Here is a 19,014-nt window from a genome sequence, read left to right as displayed (position 1 = left end):
GCCAACAAACTTATTACTGTAAGGAGTTTATTATCAACTCACCTTACGAGCAATGTGCCATCATCTTTTCTTTGAGCACATAGTAGAGTTGTGTTCTAAACGTTGTTCTTGGTTCTTCTATAGGCTTCATTTGGTCAACCTATAAAACTCATTCTATCAACTAAATCTAGTCAAACTTGATCCCCACAATCGAGTTCATCATGATCTGGATCAAACCATGCGATCTCGTCATTGTCAAGTTTAGCGATTGACCAAAAACTTATCGATCGACTAAACCAACGCACATCACAGAACCGAGTCTGAATCCAAACTTAATCAACTAAACCCAATAGTTGACTTGATCGGTGGACTATTCAACTGAACCAGTTTGGGTCCAGTTCGACCGAGGTTAAATCCAATTTACTCCGGATTTAGTCTAGCTGTGTCCGATTGTGTTCATCAGCTCTCCCTCTTGCTTCGAGTTCCAAGTTCTTGCAAGACACGCATACGAACACAACAAGAAAACACCACAAACAAGCTTAATCTTGTAGTATTCCTAACCTACTAGGATTATCTCTTACTTAGATTTCACTTCTCCAAGACTTCTCACAACCTAAAGTTCACTCCCTTAGGATTTGTCTATTACCAAGAATCCGGTCATCTTGACCTTCTTGAACTTCCTACTTCTCAGACATCTGGTTATCCTTGACCTCCTTAGACTTTTCCTTGCCAAACATCTGATTACTCTTGACTTGCTTAAACTTTTGTTAGTTATCTGGTCAACCTTAACCTAACTAGACTTTCCCTTTACTAGTCATTTGATCAACCTTGACCTAACTAGATTTCTCTTTGTTAGTCATCCAGTCAACATTAACCTAACAAGACTTTTCACTTAACTCACTTTCAAATATTTGATCATATTTGGATCAACCTTTGGTCAAACTTAACTAAACACAAGTATATTGCTAAATAATGAAACCCCAGAGGATGATTGCACCAACAATCTTTCTCTTTTGGATGTTTGATAATACTCTTAAGTTAGACTTAGGCCTTAAGAGTCTTATGCTAAATTGAGAGGTTCTAAATTTTTTTAACATAAACTTTCCTCTTCACCTTTAACATACATAAAAAAGAATATTACCTATGGTTCTTTATGTTCTGCACCAACAATTGAAAGTTTTCCTTAGTCCAAGTTATTTCTTTCCTTCTTGAAAGACCATTCACTTAACCTTTTCAACCTTTTTCATTGCCATTTTTAAATTTCTTTTCAAAAATATATAAGGTATTTTTAAAACCCTAATCAAATTCCTTTTCAAAGATTCTCATAATTCTTTTTCAAAATAAATTTGAAAAAATGTTTTTCAAAATTTCTAAGCATTTTAAAAAGGATTTTTTAAATTTGAGAATAACTTAAAAAATTATAAAGGCAGAGTGTGATTTGAAAACACTTATGAAAAGAGATATGTATTTTGAAAGCATCTTTTTAAACTAAATTCTCAAAATATTTCCAAATAATTTTTAAAATATCCTTTGAAAAGTAATTTTCAAAATATCTTTGGAATGCCTTATTTTCAATGAGTTTTTTTTTTTCAAAAGTATTTTTTCAGGATAATTTCAAGGATTTTTTGAGAATATTTTGAAAGTCTTGTTAAAACACATTTTCTGAATATTTTAAAATAATTTTCAAGATAATTTTTAAATTTTGTTTCAAAATAGACTATTTTCAAGCATAATAATTTTGAAAATCTAAATGCATTTTGAAAACTCATTTTTAAATATGTTGATGCGGGAAGCATCCGACGATCGAACTTGTATTTTGATTATGTCAAAGGGTCCAATGTTAAGTTGTCGTGTTATCTAACAAGGTTTGTTGAGTTTGCAGGAAAGTCCTAAGTGTACTTAGGCAAAAGTCCTAGCTGCGGTTAGGCAGATGAAAAATCTTAAGAGGTGGTAACCCTAGGTCCTAGGGGGGTAACCCTAGGTGAGGAGAAGTCCTAGCTGAGATTAGGTAGGTGGAAAACCCTAGGAGGTGGTAACCCTAGGTCATAGGGGGTGGTAACTTTAGGTGAGGAGAAGTCCTAGCTGAGATTAGGCAGGTGGAAAACCCTAGAGGGCGGTAACCCTAGATCCTAGGGGGTGGTAACCTTAGGTGGAAAGTCTTGGCAGGTCAAAGGCTTCGGACAAAAATCCTAAAGTCGGTGACTCTAGGTTGAAATCCTGGTGTCGCGAACTAGGTGGAAGACTGGACGGGTCATGGAGCGAACGTCCAGCAGAAAGTCTTGGAGATTCGGATGCTGAGCAAAAGTCCGTTGGTCTGGAGAATCAATCTGGCAAACAAGTAAACTCTCCTGAGTGGAGTAGGTGAGGGCGCGTTCCCTGTTGAGGGAATAGTAGGCATCGGTTCGACCTAGGATTTTCGGATGTGAAATCCGAAGTCATAATCGGACAGCCCGGAGACTATCAAAATAACTTTCTATTTATTCTATTTTATTGTACTAATATTGTTTTACAGGGTATACTTTGCTTTTAGACTAACATGCCTTGTAGGACGGAAATCGCACAAGAAAAGCCTCGGATGAACAGTCCCGAGGCGCCCTCTATGGAGCTTGGAGGCGCCTCGAGTGTCCTAGTCGACAACCTTGCAGTAAGGCATGAGGGTGCCCTCCATGGAGCTTGGAGGCGCCTTGGATAATGGATGGAGGGTTCCCTCCATGGAGCTTGGAGGTGCCCTCAAGCGGATAAGCAGAGAAGATGAAGGGCTTATCGAGGCTGTGATTTCGGTGGGGTTGGAGGCGCCCTCCATGCAGTTGGAGGAGCCCTCAATGGGCTACTTAAGGTTGGTTTGAGCTGCAGCTGAGGACATCAAGAATCTAACAATCCTTCTTCTGTGTGTTGCTAACAAGACGATTCGACGAAGTCCTAACTCTACTCCGATGACTAGAAGCTTTCAATTTCATATTTCCTTGTTGTCAGTATAACATTTGATAGTGCTTTAATTTGTATTATTTTGTAATATTTCTTAATTGATAGTGATTGCCCAAAGTAAACACTCAACGAGTGTGGGCCTTGGAGTAGGAGTCGCCACAGGCTCTGAACCAAGTAAAACTCTCGGTGTTCGTGTATTTTTTTTGTTTTCCCGCTGCGTGTTTTACTCTAAACAAATGAATTAGCCACGAGCGCTATTCACCCCCTCTCTAGATCTTTCGATCCTATAATTTGTATCAGAGCGGGGTCGCTTCGAATCGGTGAAACCATCATTCAAGCATTTCTTTTTCGTGGCAATTTTATTTTTCAGAGTCAATCAGAATTAGTAAATTTGTTGTCTTTTGGTCTGTTTTATCGCAATCAAAATTTTCTCTTGAAGCTGGTGCAACACCACTCGAGTTCGCATATTTTTTTAATCCCGCACTACTAATCTAAGACCAAGTCTTGGAACGAGTTTTCTTATTTTTGCGCGTGCTAGATCCTTAATGGCACATCAAGAAGGCTACAACACAACCAACCCGACTCTTTTCTCCGACAAGGACTTTGGCTATTGGAAGAGTCGGATGGAATACCACCTTAAGACGCAAGTCGAGATGTGGATTATTATCCAAACCGGTCTCGAGCTTCCACTAGACAGCGCTAGAAAACCAGTACCATGCATGAACTGGGATACTAGCTTAATGAAGAAGATTGAAACCGACGCCAAAACAACTTGCACCCTTCAATGTGGCCTAACCAAAGAGGAGCTTAACTGAGTTGGCTCATTTTCAAGTGTGAAAGAGCTGTGGCAAAAACTAATCGAGCTGCACGAGGGTACTTCCGATACTAAGGTAAGCAAGCGTGATTTGATTTTAAATAAACTGTATAACATAAAAAATACAGGAATGTGAGAAGGCTAGCCAACTTCACGTGTCGATTCAGGATCTAATGAATGGTCTCCATGGAATCAGTCAAAAGGTAGAAAACCATGACATAATCAGGTATACACTCAATGTCTTTCCGACGAATACTTTGTGGGCATCCATGGTAGATGCTTACACAGTATCCAAGGATCTTTCATCAATTAAGTTAGATGAATTATTTTTCGGATTTGAATTGCACGAACAGATTAATGCACACTCGGCCGAGAAAGAAATTGCTTTAATTGCTAGTATGAGCAGAACCCGGGAACCAAAAGCTAAGCGTAGAACCGAACTCGAGTCTGGAGATGAATCGGACTTAGAAGATGATGACGACGACGAGATCACAGTCGAGATCGTCAACCTAGTACGCAAACTCTATAAAAAGAAGAAATGATTCACCAAGAAGGACATCAAAAAGGTGATCCAGACCAAGAAGGTACAATCAAGTCCAAAAGTGAAGTTTGATGTAACTGGCTATGGCTGCAACCAAAAGGGACACATCAAAGCCAACTGTCTAAACCAAAAGGAAGCAAAGAAACAAAGGAAGAAGAAAGCACTACAAGCAACATGGGATGAGTCTTCTCCAGAAGACTCTGACGAAGAGCTTGAACAGACGAGCTTCCTCGCGCTTACAGCCCGGGAACAACTCGAAGAATCAGAAATGGAGAGTGAATCAGAAACTGAGTCCGAGCGAAGCCACGGATCCGTATCCATTTCCGAAGGGTCTAACCCCACTGTAAGAAATTCTCAATTTACTAAACTTCATAATTTAGTCAATTATCTTATGCGTAAGTTAGTAAAATTCAACTTCCGAGTCAAGTCACTCCAAAAGGAAATAACAATCCTTAAGGAGGAGACTAAATTGAGTCCTTTGACTGAGACAGTTCAAATTGAAAGTTCAACTCAAGTCCAACAACTTGAAGAAAATTTCAATTTAAAAACTCAAGTCAAAGAACTTAAAAACACGTTGGAACGGTTCTCTTTGGATTCCAAGAACCTGGACCTAATTCTTGGAAAACAAAGAGTCGTTTACAACTGATCCGGACTTGGTTTAAGGCTAAACAAAAGTATAGATCTTATTTATCACTTGTAAATAGAGCTAATAGAAACTTAGTCCAAGCATGGGTCCCCAAGTCAAACTTGGTTAATCAAGTTGGACTTGGACAATATTGGGTCCCCAAGGATCAAATCCATTATCTTGATAGACCTTATCGAGGGTATGATCCAGGGGGAGCCAATAGAAAAACTATTTTTATATAAATAGAATTGTTTGATGCTTGTCTTATTGCTTTCACTATGCATGCTTAGACTAGGTTAGATAGGGACTTAGGCGTGATTTACACTTGATTAGTTAGACCTAGGGGTTTCAAAAAGAAAATTAAATATCCAATTTATTTGAAAGGGTTTGTCTAGAAGTAGTGGATGATCTCATACCCAAGAAGGCCTAGTGCCTCGTCACAGCCTGGAAGCCAATTATTGAAATGTATATTTAATTGACTGATTGTAAAACCTGAGTCTAACTCAAATGTAAATCAATCCTTAGATGATAATCTAAATCAAAGATAAAATTATCCATCTCACAAAAACCTATAAGTGTAAAATACCGAAAAATGACGAATGATGATAAGAGAATTTTTCGAAATTTTTAGAAATTTTTTTGGAATTTTTCGGAGACCATATGGACGAGTTTACGGGGATAAAAACTAGGCCCCGGGAAAACCTGTTTAGGCTACCCTATTTAAATGAGGAAAGGTTGGTTTTTCTTTTTCCTTTTTAATTTCTTTTTTTTCTTCTCCTTCGCTAAACTCACCTCGTGCCCTAACCTCCTCGCGCCGGCGGTTTCCTTCTCCTCTTTCCCTTTATCTTCTGTGACACCAAAGACTTGCCTCCGCCCGACTCTTCTCCTCTTCATCTTCTTCATCACGTCGGCCACCACAACCGACGCCGCTGTGCCCTAGATCTGCAGTGCGCCGCCTCTGCACGAAACAACGCTGGTCGCACCACTGTGTGTCGATCGTCGGACGCGACGCCGACCGTTGACCTTCCTCCCGATCCTGCGACGCTAGTGCCTCCTTTTGGCTAATCCACCTCCATCGGCCATAGGAACCCCAGCGCCGACCGCCACCTTGTTCCTTTCTTGAGCAGCCGACAATCACAGGGATCCTTCTCACCAATGTCGTGCCCTAAAGTTGATACATTGTCGCCGCTGCGAGGGCTGTAGTGCTGATTATCGTAGGAGAAACTGAGTCTTAGCCCTAGCACCGGCAGCCGACTTCACCCATGCCCTAGCACTGTCATCGGATTCTTGATCACCTCCGACCAGTGGAGAGGAAGAAGGTAAGTTGGTTGGAATTAGGTTATTGTTCGGCAGTAATCTCCACTCTTGATCTTGGTCTTTTCCTTGCTGCTAATCTAGGTTACGGATTGGTGAAGAAGTGGTGCTCTGTGGTGTTATTTGTTCAACAGCAGAAGACCTTAATCCACAGAAGTGAAGGCTGTGATTTTTAGGTAAAGAGTGGTGATCTTGATACATTTTGTAATTGATGTGGTCTGTGAATTTAGCATTTGCTTAGTTGTTTATGTGTAAAAGGAATTAAGTTTTTATTTATGGTTGATTGGAGATTAGGTAACTAACCCTAATTGATCGTCAATTTTATTTAGGCAGGATGATGGTCATATGATTTGGGTTTTACCCTAATTTAGGGTTAGAGATTTTATTTAGCTATTTATAAGAATTGTAGCTAAATAAAATATATTTATATTGGTGACACAGGACTTTGACGCGAGACGAGTATCTCGACGTCAGATTTGGACCGGATACAATTTCTTTCTATTGGAGGCGGGTACTTTGACTTTATGTCAATATTACCCGCTGAGGAGTTGACTCACCCCGTGGTTATTATTACATTTCAAGTTGAGGTTGTCCGGAGCGTTCCAGTCGCTAGTCCCCCGCAAGTCACGAGGATGTGTTGTTTCGGACTTTTTGGTTCTTATTTTCTTATTGCACTATCTGAACTTGTATTAGTTACTTTATGGATGTTGTCGATGAGTTTATGTGGATTTGTTTTACTACATGTCTGCCTGGACGGCAGAAGAGGTGGGTGGATTTTGTTTCATCGTGTTTTGAGCTTTATGGGTGTAGTTGAGTAGGGTTGTTTTTGAGTTTTCTTATCACTGCTTTAGTTTGTTTACTATTAAACTGCGTGGATGCTTGGTTGTTGCATTTTTATTATTGTTATTGTTCCGGCCGTGTTGGCCGAGGTATATGTGGCCCTGAGGGTAATGTATAAGTTTCAGATTGTCACCCGTACAAGGGAGATGCTGCCGAAATTTTATTCGGGCAGGGACTACCTGGGGCGTGACAATTTATTCTCACTTGGCTACCAGGATTCATAAACTCTAGTATTTATCCTGGAGATCTAGAGTTCGAATCTTGGGGAAGGCAAAAATCCACTGGCCAGGGGTGGGAAGACCTAGTGAGTAACGGCACGGCCGAGGATCGTCGGTCGACGACATAAGGGGTCACCAGTTGAGCCGCCAGTTGGGCCGCCCAAGGGACCGCCAAATGGGCTGCCAGTTGGGCCGCCCAAGGGGCTGAGGGGTCGGGTCGTTACAATAAGGTTCCCTGATTGATAATTTAGAAAAGGGAGAGATGGACTTAGGTAAAATTTAGAATTAATGAATTTAATCTTAATTAATATATCTTAATAAATTTTAATTAATCTTAATTGCAACTTCTAATTAATTTCAAAATCTTAATCTTAATTTCAAAATCTTATTTAAAATCATAATGAATTTCAAAAATCCTGATTATTTTGATTATTAATCATAATTAAATTATAATTATTTTTCAAATTTTAAAATGTTAATTACTTTCAAATCATAATTAAATTATAATTATTTTTTTTCAAAATGTTAATTACTTTCAAATCATAATTAAACTATAATTATTTTTAAATTTCAAAATGTTAATTACTTTCAAATCATAATCAAATTATAATTAATTTCAAAATCTAATTAATTTTTAAATCATAACTAATATGTAAGTTTATAATTTCAAACTTAATTAAATGTCAATATATTTTCAAAATCTTCAAGATTTTAATTATTGTCAAATATTTAAATCTAATTAAACTTATATTTTATAATTTGAAATTCAAACTCATTGAAAATTCAAACTTATATTTTAAAATCTCAATTTCAATATTTTTAAAATATTGACAAACTTAACTCCGTCTCACACACACTCATAAGCTGAACAAACTTGATAACCTAGAATGAGTGAGATGAAAAATCAAGAAGGTAAATAATAACTTTTATATATATTTTTTCTCATACTTGGACTTTAGGACTTTAAAAATTTTTGGAATTAATTAAGGGGGGGAGTGTAAAGAAGTTTAAGACATTATTTTTTATTTTTTTAAAGACATTATTTCTCAAAGTTAAACTTTTCAAAAAGAGGAAGTTCAATTTTTTTACTATTTTTGAAAAGAAAATAAATTATTTTTTGAAAAGATAGAAATTAAGTATTTGATAAAGTATATTTAAGTATTTTTTTAAAAAATCATTTACATAGGTAAGTATTTTTACAAGAAATTATTTTTTAAAAAGCTAAGTGTTTAAACAATTTTTTTTAAAAGCGAAGTGTTTAAGCAATATTTTTTTTAAAAAAAGTAGGTGATTAAGAAAAATTATTTTTAAAAGCTAAATGTTCAAGCAAAATTATTTTTAAGCTGGATACTTTGAATTAAGTCTTTTTCAAAACCTTTATAAAGCTAAGTATTAAAGCTAAATTTTTATCAACTTCTTGTGAAAGCTAAATATTTGACAAAATAATTATTTTCAAAGCTAAAAATTAGCTAAGTTTTTTTTGGAAAAAGCTAAGTATTTTCAAAACATTTCTAAATTAGCTAAATTTGTTCAAAGCACTTATTTTCAGCAGTTAAGTTTTTCAAATGTATAAAAATTAGCTAAGTTTTTTAATTGCTACCATTCAGGGGAGCTTAAAGTTAAATAGATTAAATATTTTGTGTCTATCTATACATGTATAATAGCCTTCTCTTTGTTTATTATTTTTTATTTATGTCAAAAGAGTAGAGAAAAGTCAAAGTTAAGAAAAATTTAAGAATTTAAACATAATTATTATGAAAGGGAGAGTATAAGGAATTTTTTTTTTTTACTATTTTAGTTATGCTCATGGTTAAATACCTTAATTTTCTTGTTATGTTTTACTTAATTTTGAATCGTGTTCCTATAATCAAAAAGGGGAAGATTGTTGATGCGAGAAGCATCCGATGATTGAAGTTGTGTTTTGATTATGTCAAAGGGTCCAAAGTTAAGTTGTCTTGTTATCTAACAATGTTTGTTGAGTTTGCAGGAAAGTTCTAAGTGTACTTAGGTAAAAGTCCTATCTACGGTTAGGCAGGTGGAAAACCTTAGGGGGCGGTAACCCTAGGTCGTATGGGATGGTAACCCTAGGTGAAATGAGATTAGGCAGGTGGAAAACTCTAGGGGGTGGTAAACCTAGGTCATAGGGGGTGGTAATCTTAGGTGAGGAGAAGTCCTAGCTGAGGTTAGGCAGGTGGAAAACCCTAGGGGATGGTAACCCTAGATTCTAGGGGGTGGTAACCTTAGGTGGAAAGTCTTGGCGAGTCAAAGGCTTCAGACAAAAAATCCTAAAGTTGGGGACTTTAGGTTGAAATCCTGGTGTCACAAACTAGGTTGAAGACTGGACGGGTTATGGAGCGAACGTCCAGCAGAAAGTCCTGAAGATTCGGATGCTGACCAAAAGTCCAATTGGTCTGGAGGATCAATTTGGCAAACATGTAAACTCTTCTGAGTGGAGTAGGTGAGGACGTGTTCCCCGTTGAGGGAACAGTAGGCATCCATTCGACCTAGGGTTTCCAGATGTGAAATCCGAAGTCAGAACCGGGCAGTCCAGAGACTGTTAAAATAATTTTCTATTTATTCTATTTTATTGTACTAATCTTGTTTTGCAAGGTATACTTTGTTGTTAGACTAACATTCCTTGCAGGACAGAAATTGCACAAGAAAAACCTCAGATGAATAGTCCCGAGGCGCCCTCCATGGAGCTTGGAGGCGCCTCGGGTGAACTAGTCTACAGTCTTGCAGCAAGGTGCGAGGGCGCCCTCCATGGAGCTTGGAGGCGCCCTGGATGATGGATGGAGGGTTCCCTCGATGGAGCTTAAAGGCGCCCTTAGGCGAATAAGCAGCGAAGATGAAGGGCTTATCGACGCTGCGATTTCAACGGGGTTGGAGGCGCCCTCAATGGGTTACTTAAGGCTGGTTCGAGCAACAGCTGAGGACATCAAGAATCTGAGAATCATTCTTCCGTGTGCTGCTAACAAGATGATCCGGCGAAGTCCTAACTCTACTCCGACGACCTGAAGCTTTCAATTTTAGATTTGCTTGTTGTTGGTATAACATTTGATAGTGCTTTAATTTGTATTATTTTGTAATATTTCCGAATTGATAGTGATTGCCCAAAGTAAACACTCAACGAGTGTGAGCCTTGGAGTAGGAGTCACCATAGGCTCTGAACCAAGTAAAACTCTTGGTGTTCGTGTATTGTTTTGTTTTTTCCGCTGCATATTTTACTCTAAACGAATGAATTAGCCGCGAGCGCTATTCACCCCCCCCCCCCCCCCCCCCCCCCCCCCACCCCCTCTAGCGCTTTCGATCCTACAAAATATTGATCTTTTAATAAAGACCTCCCCTTAACCTGACACACCCTTATGACATCCTTATTAACAACAAGAAAGACATACTTTAGTGTCTAGAGGTCTAGGAGTCTATAGTTGACCTAAGGATCTACATGTTTAGTATTGGTCAATCATTTCAAAGGTGTATAATGTTTTGAAAAATATATATAATTACATCTAGACAATCATGAAATTCATTAAGCATTACTATGTTGAATGACTATTTTGAAAATAACTTTAAGAAAATAATCCTATAGGTTTTGAAAATACTTTCAATTTAATTTTCCTTATCATCTCACTCATTCTATGTATCTCAATATATAGATACACGATTGCCTTATGAGTTTTGTAAGATGATTTTTCAATTTTACTTGATTGTGATTAAGTTTGAAGTAGAGAAGATTGTTTGACTTAGGGTTAGATTCAAGTTTAGCCTTCAGTCAATAAAGTGGTCATTTCTAGATTTGGCTTCCAAGTCATGATGAGGCATATAAGTCTTCTTAATTAGATGAACAATCACTTTCTTAGACAAAGCCAACTCAAGAAATTGCATACTCAACCATATTAGTACAAAATCTTAGTCTAACTAGTTTAGGGTATGATGAAATAGTTTTAGTTAGTTCCTCTTAGCTGAGTGCACCAAGTAGGATACTTTTTATCTAGCCCAAACACACTTAGACTAAGTCTTCCTAATGTACTATCATCTCATTGCATCCTGATACTATGTTATCAAGATCAGACAACCATTTTTAAATTCTATCTAGCCATTTAATGATTAAAATAGTAATAAAAGGCTATATGTATAACATGATATATATATAGAGAGAGATGTATTATGTCAAACACAATAAGCAACAATGATTATTTGTTTTCAACCATATATTCTTGATTTGATATATTTCTTATTAAAAGAGAGAGAGAAACATGCATTATGTCAAACACAATAAGCAATAATGATTATTTGTTTTCAACCATATATTCTCGATTTGATATATTTCTTATTAATTCTTGAATGTGTAAACCTATTTTGACATATTTTGACTTTTATTAATTTTATTATTTTCACTCCTCTTGCTTAGAGTTTATTCCTTCAATACTTCTATCTAGAGTTCATTCCCTTAGGATTTTTCTCATTGTCAAGCATCCGGACCCCTTGACTTACTTGTATATATCACTTGTCAAACATCTAGTCATCATTGATATACATGGACTTTTCTTTGTCAAATATTCAGTCATCTTGACCTACATGGTCTTTTGCTAGTCATCCGACCAATCTTGATTTGACTAGACTTTACTTTACTAGTCATCCGGTCAACCTTTGACCTGACTAGACTTCTCTTTGCTAATCAACCAATTAACCTTTTATTTGACTAGACTTTACCTTTTCTAGTCATCCCGTCAACGTTTGACTTGACTAGACTTTACCTTTGCTAGTCATCCAACCAACCTTTGACCAGAGTAGACTTCTTATAGTTCATTTCCAAACATCTAGTCTTTGGATCAACCATTGGTCAAACATGACCAGACACAGATATATTATCAAATATTAAAATTCTGAAGATTGATTGTACTAATACTAATGTGGGTAAAGTAATCAACTGAAGAGTTTTAAAATATCACATCGGGATATTTAGGATAGCACTAATGATCATTTCACAATATTTTTCCACCTCCTAAAGGAGACTCGTTTTTAGTGAAAAGTTAAGGAGTGACTTGTCTAATTTAGTAACCTAAGACAAGGTTGCTTGAACTATTCTAAATCATTTGTTAACATTGATATTAATTTAATTTTTGTTGCACTAATTAATTTTTATTTTAGCCTATTTTTCAAGAACTCTCAAATTTCTTACTTTTGATTTCCACTATTCACTCACCCCCTCTACTCGTACTCTCAATTTTATAGATAGATTTATGTCTTATGAAATATTTTCATAGTATCCAAGTGAAGCAATCTAAAGGGAAATTTTTCATTTGATAAGAGAAGTATATGGAAGGCATTTGGTGGATAATGCAAACCTACGATTGTTGGTGTAATCAATCTGAATTAAGGTTAATTAACCAAGATAGTCATTAATCGTGATTTAGAATTTTTATGGTTGAGCAATATATTTGAATAATATGTTTGATAATTGGAGATCGATGAGGTGTAAAATAGGTCAAAATTGATTAAATACTAAATGAGTCAACGTCGACTAGATACTTGACGTCAATTGAAGACCAACAAATATTTGCATATGTAGAGAGTCCAATGGGAGTTGACAAGAGAGAAAATTCAAGTAGATCAAAGTTGACAAAATACTTGGTAGATGGGAAGTGTAGGTGAGTTAGGGATACAAGATACTTAGTGTTGGAGAAGTTCAATTGGTGTTAGTAGTGAAAGCCCAAGTAGGTTAAAGATAACCAGCTGCTTGGTAGGTATTGAAGTCTTAAAGGAGCTAGTGAACTCCAAGCAGATGTTGAAGTCCCAAAGAAGTGATGTTGAAGTCCAAAGATGTGAATTCTAAATAAGTAAAAGTTTAGATAAGTCATAGTTTACTTGAGGTTGGATAAGTGAAAGTCTTGATAAGTCCAAGTCTATGGGCATTGGAAGTTTTATTAGGTCGAGGAGGTATATATATACTTGGTAGACAAGGAAGTCTGGAAGACGTAATGCCTCTTGCCTCTTGCCTCTTGCCTCTTGCCTCTTGCCTCTTGCCACGACAAGGAATTATCCATGATGTGGCTAAAGTTAGTATATATTTAAATCAATTGATGAAGTAGAACAGTGGAATGATAAATCTGAAACTAAAATGGTGATTTAGTTGAATTTGAAGTAAAGTAATCAACTGATGTGGGTAAAGCAATCAACTGAAGAGTTTTAAAAAAAAATCACATGGGGGAATTTTTATATAGTATAGCACTGATTATCATTTCATCATTAATTGTATCCATCCATAGCCAATGAGGCTCAAAGACAATTAATCGTGATGCCTTTCATTGATATGGTAAAAAGATGATTCACTTAAACACAGCGCCCCAGTTAATTTATTTTTAGACTAATATGAAGAAAATAAATTATGAATAACTACTAATCATTAACATAATGATCAAAGTATAAAGAAAGATATGCTGAAACATACCAAATTTTAAACCCATAATTTAATATAATAATACTTTATATTTTAACCATTCCACCACCTCAGGGGATGCCTTTCATTCTGGTGGCAAAAGATGAACCAGGATGCCTTTCATTCTGGTTCGTTCACGAGGTAGTTGTCGAATTCATCTCGGCTCATTAATTGGATCAAGAGGACCATGCTGTGGCTGATATATCATGCATGATGAGCTGGAGAATCACAGTAACTGGACCACTCCTCCACTGTCGACACCTCATCACCAATTAAGTAGAAGCAAGAGTAAGACTCCATATATAACCTGCTCGATGCTCATCACTAGAGCAGTAAATCATTATTATTCGCCTCAATTCTTTAATGAAGCAGTGAGCCTCGCTTTCATGATGGAGAAATAATTAATATAATATGGCACAAATGGCAACATCCTTGTAGTAAGAGATTCCTGAAGGGAAGAGGAAAGGGGTGCGTGGTCCACTACGTCCCGGGCACAAATTGCAAGTACAACGGCTCCCCAACTAATAAGATATACATATCCTGTCGCAGTGGCCTGCATACTAAATTCCAAACTACAGCGTTGCTGGGCAATATAATATCCCACGTTGGAGCAGTGGCACGCCTTTCATGCATGAAATGGATAACCTGAGCCTTGTCAAACTTGGACTCATCGAGGTGGGTGTGACCTTCCGGCCTTGGGCCAGCACCGAGCATCTAATGCCAAAGTAATTCGCAATTGGCTGACAGGCAACTAAATTAATGCTGATTAAAGAGATAAAGAGATGGTCCTCACAGATTAGTTAAATGGTGTTTAGGTTTAGTGACCTTGTGGGGTTCACAGATCGCCATCACAAACGCCAAATTATCTAGCTTTAACCCTGAGGGCCTGAGTTAATTGGTGAGGCAACAAGTTTTGGTGCAGTATTAATATAATTATCGAGGAGGACTCGGATCTCTAGGTTATGTTAATGTGAAGTCAAAGATGGATGAGAATTAAGGAGAAGTGGTACTCTCACATGTGTCTGCAACTAATTAGCTACTTAATTACGTTCCATTAATTTCAGGGTGAGATCATGATGAGATGATTGATTACTGAGAATACAGGCATTAATGCATCTTGTTAGTTCCCAGCAGTCAACCTCCAATACAGCTCTTAATCAAATGAATATGATTATCAATTTCAAATGGCTTGGGCTTTAGTGATCGATCGATGTCAATGTTGTTGCACTTCCAACCCCTTGAGAGGAGTTGAGGAAATGAATGACCTTAGAGATAGTGCATTTTTTAATTAGATGCACTTTTTTTTTTATCATTATTGGATCAGCTATAAAAAAAATAAAATGTCTAAGATTTAAAGAATGAATGATTACTCATGTTGTATAGAATAATTGTGCATAAAAAACTCGAGCTTAGTTTTCATTTGTTACTTATATTTATTGACTTTCAATGATGGTTTTCATTTGATTTGTCGCCAAATATGACATGAGCAGTGATGACATTTTTCATTATATATTGATAGACAACTGCTCTCATTAATTATGCAATAGTCATTAAACTTTGAGAAATTGTTTTCATCATGTATATAATCCATAACTTTGTCATTAAAAATACATTTAGTGATTTGTTGCTAAAATCTTATGTTTTTTTAGTGGGGTTAAGAAAATTACATTAACATTATAATTTCTACAAGAAGAGGGATTATAATTGATAATCTCCTAATTAAACCATTCATTTGAATTTATTTCTTATTCATCTTTGATTCATTGGATATATGTATTTTTTTTTTTTCTTACGTTATCATTCATATGGGATAGAACTAGTTTACATTGTGGAAAATCATCTCAATACTAATACATTCTAAATGTTCTGCATCCTTCTTAGAATGTTTTTATTCGAGTGGGATCTCACTAATTGTACATTATAGATGTAAGCCACGCCCTTTTCAATCAAATCTTCTTTTGCCCCATGTTGTTGGTACCATTATTTTGATCGAGACATCATAAAGACCCCTTCGTAGGCAACACATCGATTCAACTTGATGAGTCCCCTAATTGGGCAAGAATAACATCCTTATTCTTCGACATGTTCAAGGGGGGAGCTTGTAACAAATCGATTCATTAACCTTGAATTTCTTTTGTCTACCGAAGAATTATGCTATGTCAATATAATGTGAAGATATTTCGTGATCAAAATAAAACAAAATCTCGATCTCATATTTTTTTTATTTTTTGGAGGAAGGTATATATTTTATATGCTGCCTAGCTATGTTTGTTCCCTAAGAGGGAAAGACCGGACACTTGTTTCTTTTTCAGGTTAAAATTCCATTGGCTGGTGTGTCGCAGATGCTTGAGAAAGACTGGACGTGCTCTCCACCTGCCCTCTCCGCAGGCGCAACCCCAAAACAAAAAACCCTAATTATGTTTTTCAACACACAACCTCCCTCTCTCTCTATCTCTCTCTCTCTCTTCTGTCATTCTAACACACACACACACACATGCACATCCTGCGTCTCTCAGAAGCAACGAGAGAGCACCACCTACCCTTTCAATTCACCAGACCACCAATTACTGCGTAGACCACGAACATCTGTTTCGCCAAGTCTTCCCCCTTATAATTTCTTATTCCCACTTGCATCGATTAATACCTAAGTTTTAAAACAGAATTAATGAAAGAATTCATTTTCCACTACCCATCACTACTGGGCATTATATATTTATATATATGTGACAATAGCCAATAGCATCCCACATAAAAGAAAGAACAAATAAAGTTATAACTCAATTATTAAACATATTAATTCTCCTTGTGGTTTCTCTTTTACAGATTAAAGGAGCGAGGATATATATATATATTTATATATATAAAGGCCGGTAGAGAGTACTCTCTCCCTTTCTCCCTGATCTGTGGCTGGAAGAGCAATATTTGTGAATATATGTAAGCTCCCTTAGATCTCTTACATGCATGTTCTCGTTTTTTTTAAGAAAAAGTTGTATTTAATTCCAGCATATATATGTTCAAATAGTTCATGATCGAAGCAAGGTATTGGGGTTGGAGGTTGCAGGCATGAAGCTTCTTTGAGTAGTACAAGGAAGAGAAGGGAACAAATCTGATCTCTAGGACTAGGATCAAGAAGAAGGGGGAGAAACAAGCAAGCTGGCGACTAATCCGTGGTGGGCTGGGCAGCTTGGCCTCCCGAGTGGGCCGGTTGCGGGCGGAGGATCCGTCTCCGACGATCACACGCAGCCGGATAACATGGGCCCCAAGGAGTCCGACTTCGGCGGCAGCAGCGGCGGCAACGAGGACGACAAAGACAACGACAGCGAACCGCGGGAGGGAGCGATCGTGGCGGCCAATCGCCGCCCTCGAGGCCGCCCTCCGGGGTCCAAGAACAAGCCGAAGCCGCCCATCTTTGTGACCCGTGACAGCCCCAACGCGCTGCGCAGCCACCTGATGGAGGTCGCCGCCGGGGCCGACGTGGCCGAGTCCCTCGCTCAATTCGCGCGCCGCAAGCAGCGCGGCGTCTGCGTGCTCAGCGGCTCTGGCGCGGTCGCCAACGTCACGGTCCGTCAGCCCTCCGCGCCTGGGGCCCTCGTCGCGCTCCACGGTCGCTTTGAGATCATCTCCCTCACGGGGACCTTCCTCCCGGGACCGTCGCCGCCCGGGGCCACGGGGCTTACGGTGTACCTCGCCGGGGGGCAGGGGCAGGTGGTGGGCGGCAGCGTGGTGGGGCCTCTGATGGCGGCGGGGCCGGTTATGGTGGTGTCCTCAACGTTCTCCAACGCCACCTATGAGAGGTTGCCTCTGGAGGACGGGGAGGAGAGTGGCGGCATGGTGGCGGGGGACATGGCACAGCTGATGCCCCCGGGCGGAGGTGGCGGGCTGACAGATCCATCAGCGTTACCGATATATAACTTGCCGCCGAACTTGGCGCACAACGGAGGCGGCGGCGGCCCTCAAATGGGGCAGGAGCCCTTCGGATGGGCTCATCCCCGGGCACCATTCTAGCTAATCCATCGCTCGATCTACTGCCTCAGTTAATGGCTATCAACTCTTTATCTCTCTAGATATGATCTCTAAACTTCAAAGCTCTTCTTATAAGTTTGCACTTCATCTCTGCTTATCTATTCAGTTCTTTAGCTAGTGTATGTAGCTGTCTCAAGCTCCAATTAATTTGAAAAATTATGGGACTTCTATTTCTCATAAGCATATATATATTTTGGGGACTTTAATGATATATATACCTTGATGTTTTCGGATTAGATTATCAATTATTGAGCTTTCAGTCAGATATATATAATTGCATGGATTAGATTACATTGTGCACAGAATCCTAAAATACCAATAGAACAGTGCCGTTGATGCACCAATGATTTAGCATGTGTTATTTTAATTTGTCTTCTACAAATTAACTTAAACTTTGTTAGTAACTAGTACTTGTATGCATTTTGCTTAGAGTTTATATTTTTCTAGTATCATCTTCTAATGTTATATAATTGAGAAAATGTTTAATGGATAATTGTCTTCATGCAGCATTAAATGCAAATTCTTCAGTCACTGACCATGTATATGCATATATTTCTTAAGAACTCCTCTTTTTGTTTATTCAGTATTAATTTTATATATTTTAGATCATGATACGGGTGAAAGACATATTTTATGAAGTTTGGATGTGTTGTCTATAAAGCATACTAAAGAGAGACAGACAAACTCTTTTTAAGATATAACCTAGAAAGCTAAGGAGGCAAGAAACCCTACTAGGATGTGTAGATAATTCCTCTGCGTGAAAAATCTACTTGGACAAAAATACATTATTAGGTGTTGAACCCAATCCCTATGTAGTTAGATACAAATATAATGAACTAGTTAAACAATATTTCAACATAATATTCTTGTGTAGGGCAACATCTAACCAAGTATTTGTTGGTGATTCGTTGAATTGGTCCGACTACAAAATGATATCTACAAGTATTAAACATTTGTTACAACGATGTTGTAAATATTTGCTAAAGTTATGTCTGTAGAGGTAGTGTAATCTTGTGTGGTATTAAGAAACATCTCTCTTATTATTAGATTGCATACAGCAAGAAAGTACGTTCTTAGTAAAATATGTTTTTGAGTTAGGGCTGGTTGATGAAAATACTTTAAACTGAATAATTTCAAGAATAAGGTTTTTCCTTGGATTTTCCTAGTTTGATGTGTGTTTAATCACTCGCCAAAGTATTTGAATTGCAAAGTAATATTATCACGTTGTTTTACAAAATAAGAGAGTAAACATGATTCAATTATCAATAGATGGCAGTGGCAAATATATGTTAGCTC

At 37.6% G+C, this 19,014-nt stretch overlaps 1 protein-coding gene across 2 annotated transcripts; it reads left to right on the top strand.

Annotated features, from left to right (window-relative positions):
• The first annotated feature begins 16,577 nt into the window (after positions 1 to 16,577).
• On the top strand, positions 16,578 to 18,810 carry LOC122009181 (AT-hook motif nuclear-localized protein 19-like). 2 transcript variants are annotated; one of them, XM_042565341.1, is made up of 2 exons: positions 16,578 to 16,629; positions 16,757 to 18,810. In XM_042565341.1, the coding sequence occupies exon 2, from the start codon at positions 16,948 to 16,950 to the stop codon at positions 17,698 to 17,700; it is 753 nt and encodes a 250-aa protein (XP_042421275.1). In that variant the 5' UTR covers positions 16,578 to 16,629; positions 16,757 to 16,947; the 3' UTR covers positions 17,701 to 18,810. The 2 variants fall into 2 exon arrangements, with proteins under 2 accessions (XP_042421275.1, XP_042421205.1); XM_042565271.1 differs by having other exon boundaries at positions 16,718 to 18,810.
• The last annotated feature ends 204 nt before the right edge of the window (positions 18,811 to 19,014 follow it).

The sequence above is a fragment of the Zingiber officinale genome, chromosome 1B (genome assembly GCF_018446385.1).
Source record: "Zingiber officinale cultivar Zhangliang chromosome 1B, Zo_v1.1, whole genome shotgun sequence".
Classification (NCBI taxonomy): Eukaryota; Viridiplantae; Streptophyta; class Magnoliopsida; order Zingiberales; family Zingiberaceae; genus Zingiber; species Zingiber officinale.
Note: the sequence above shows the minus strand (reverse complement) of the source record. Positions and strands in the feature narration are given on the sequence as shown.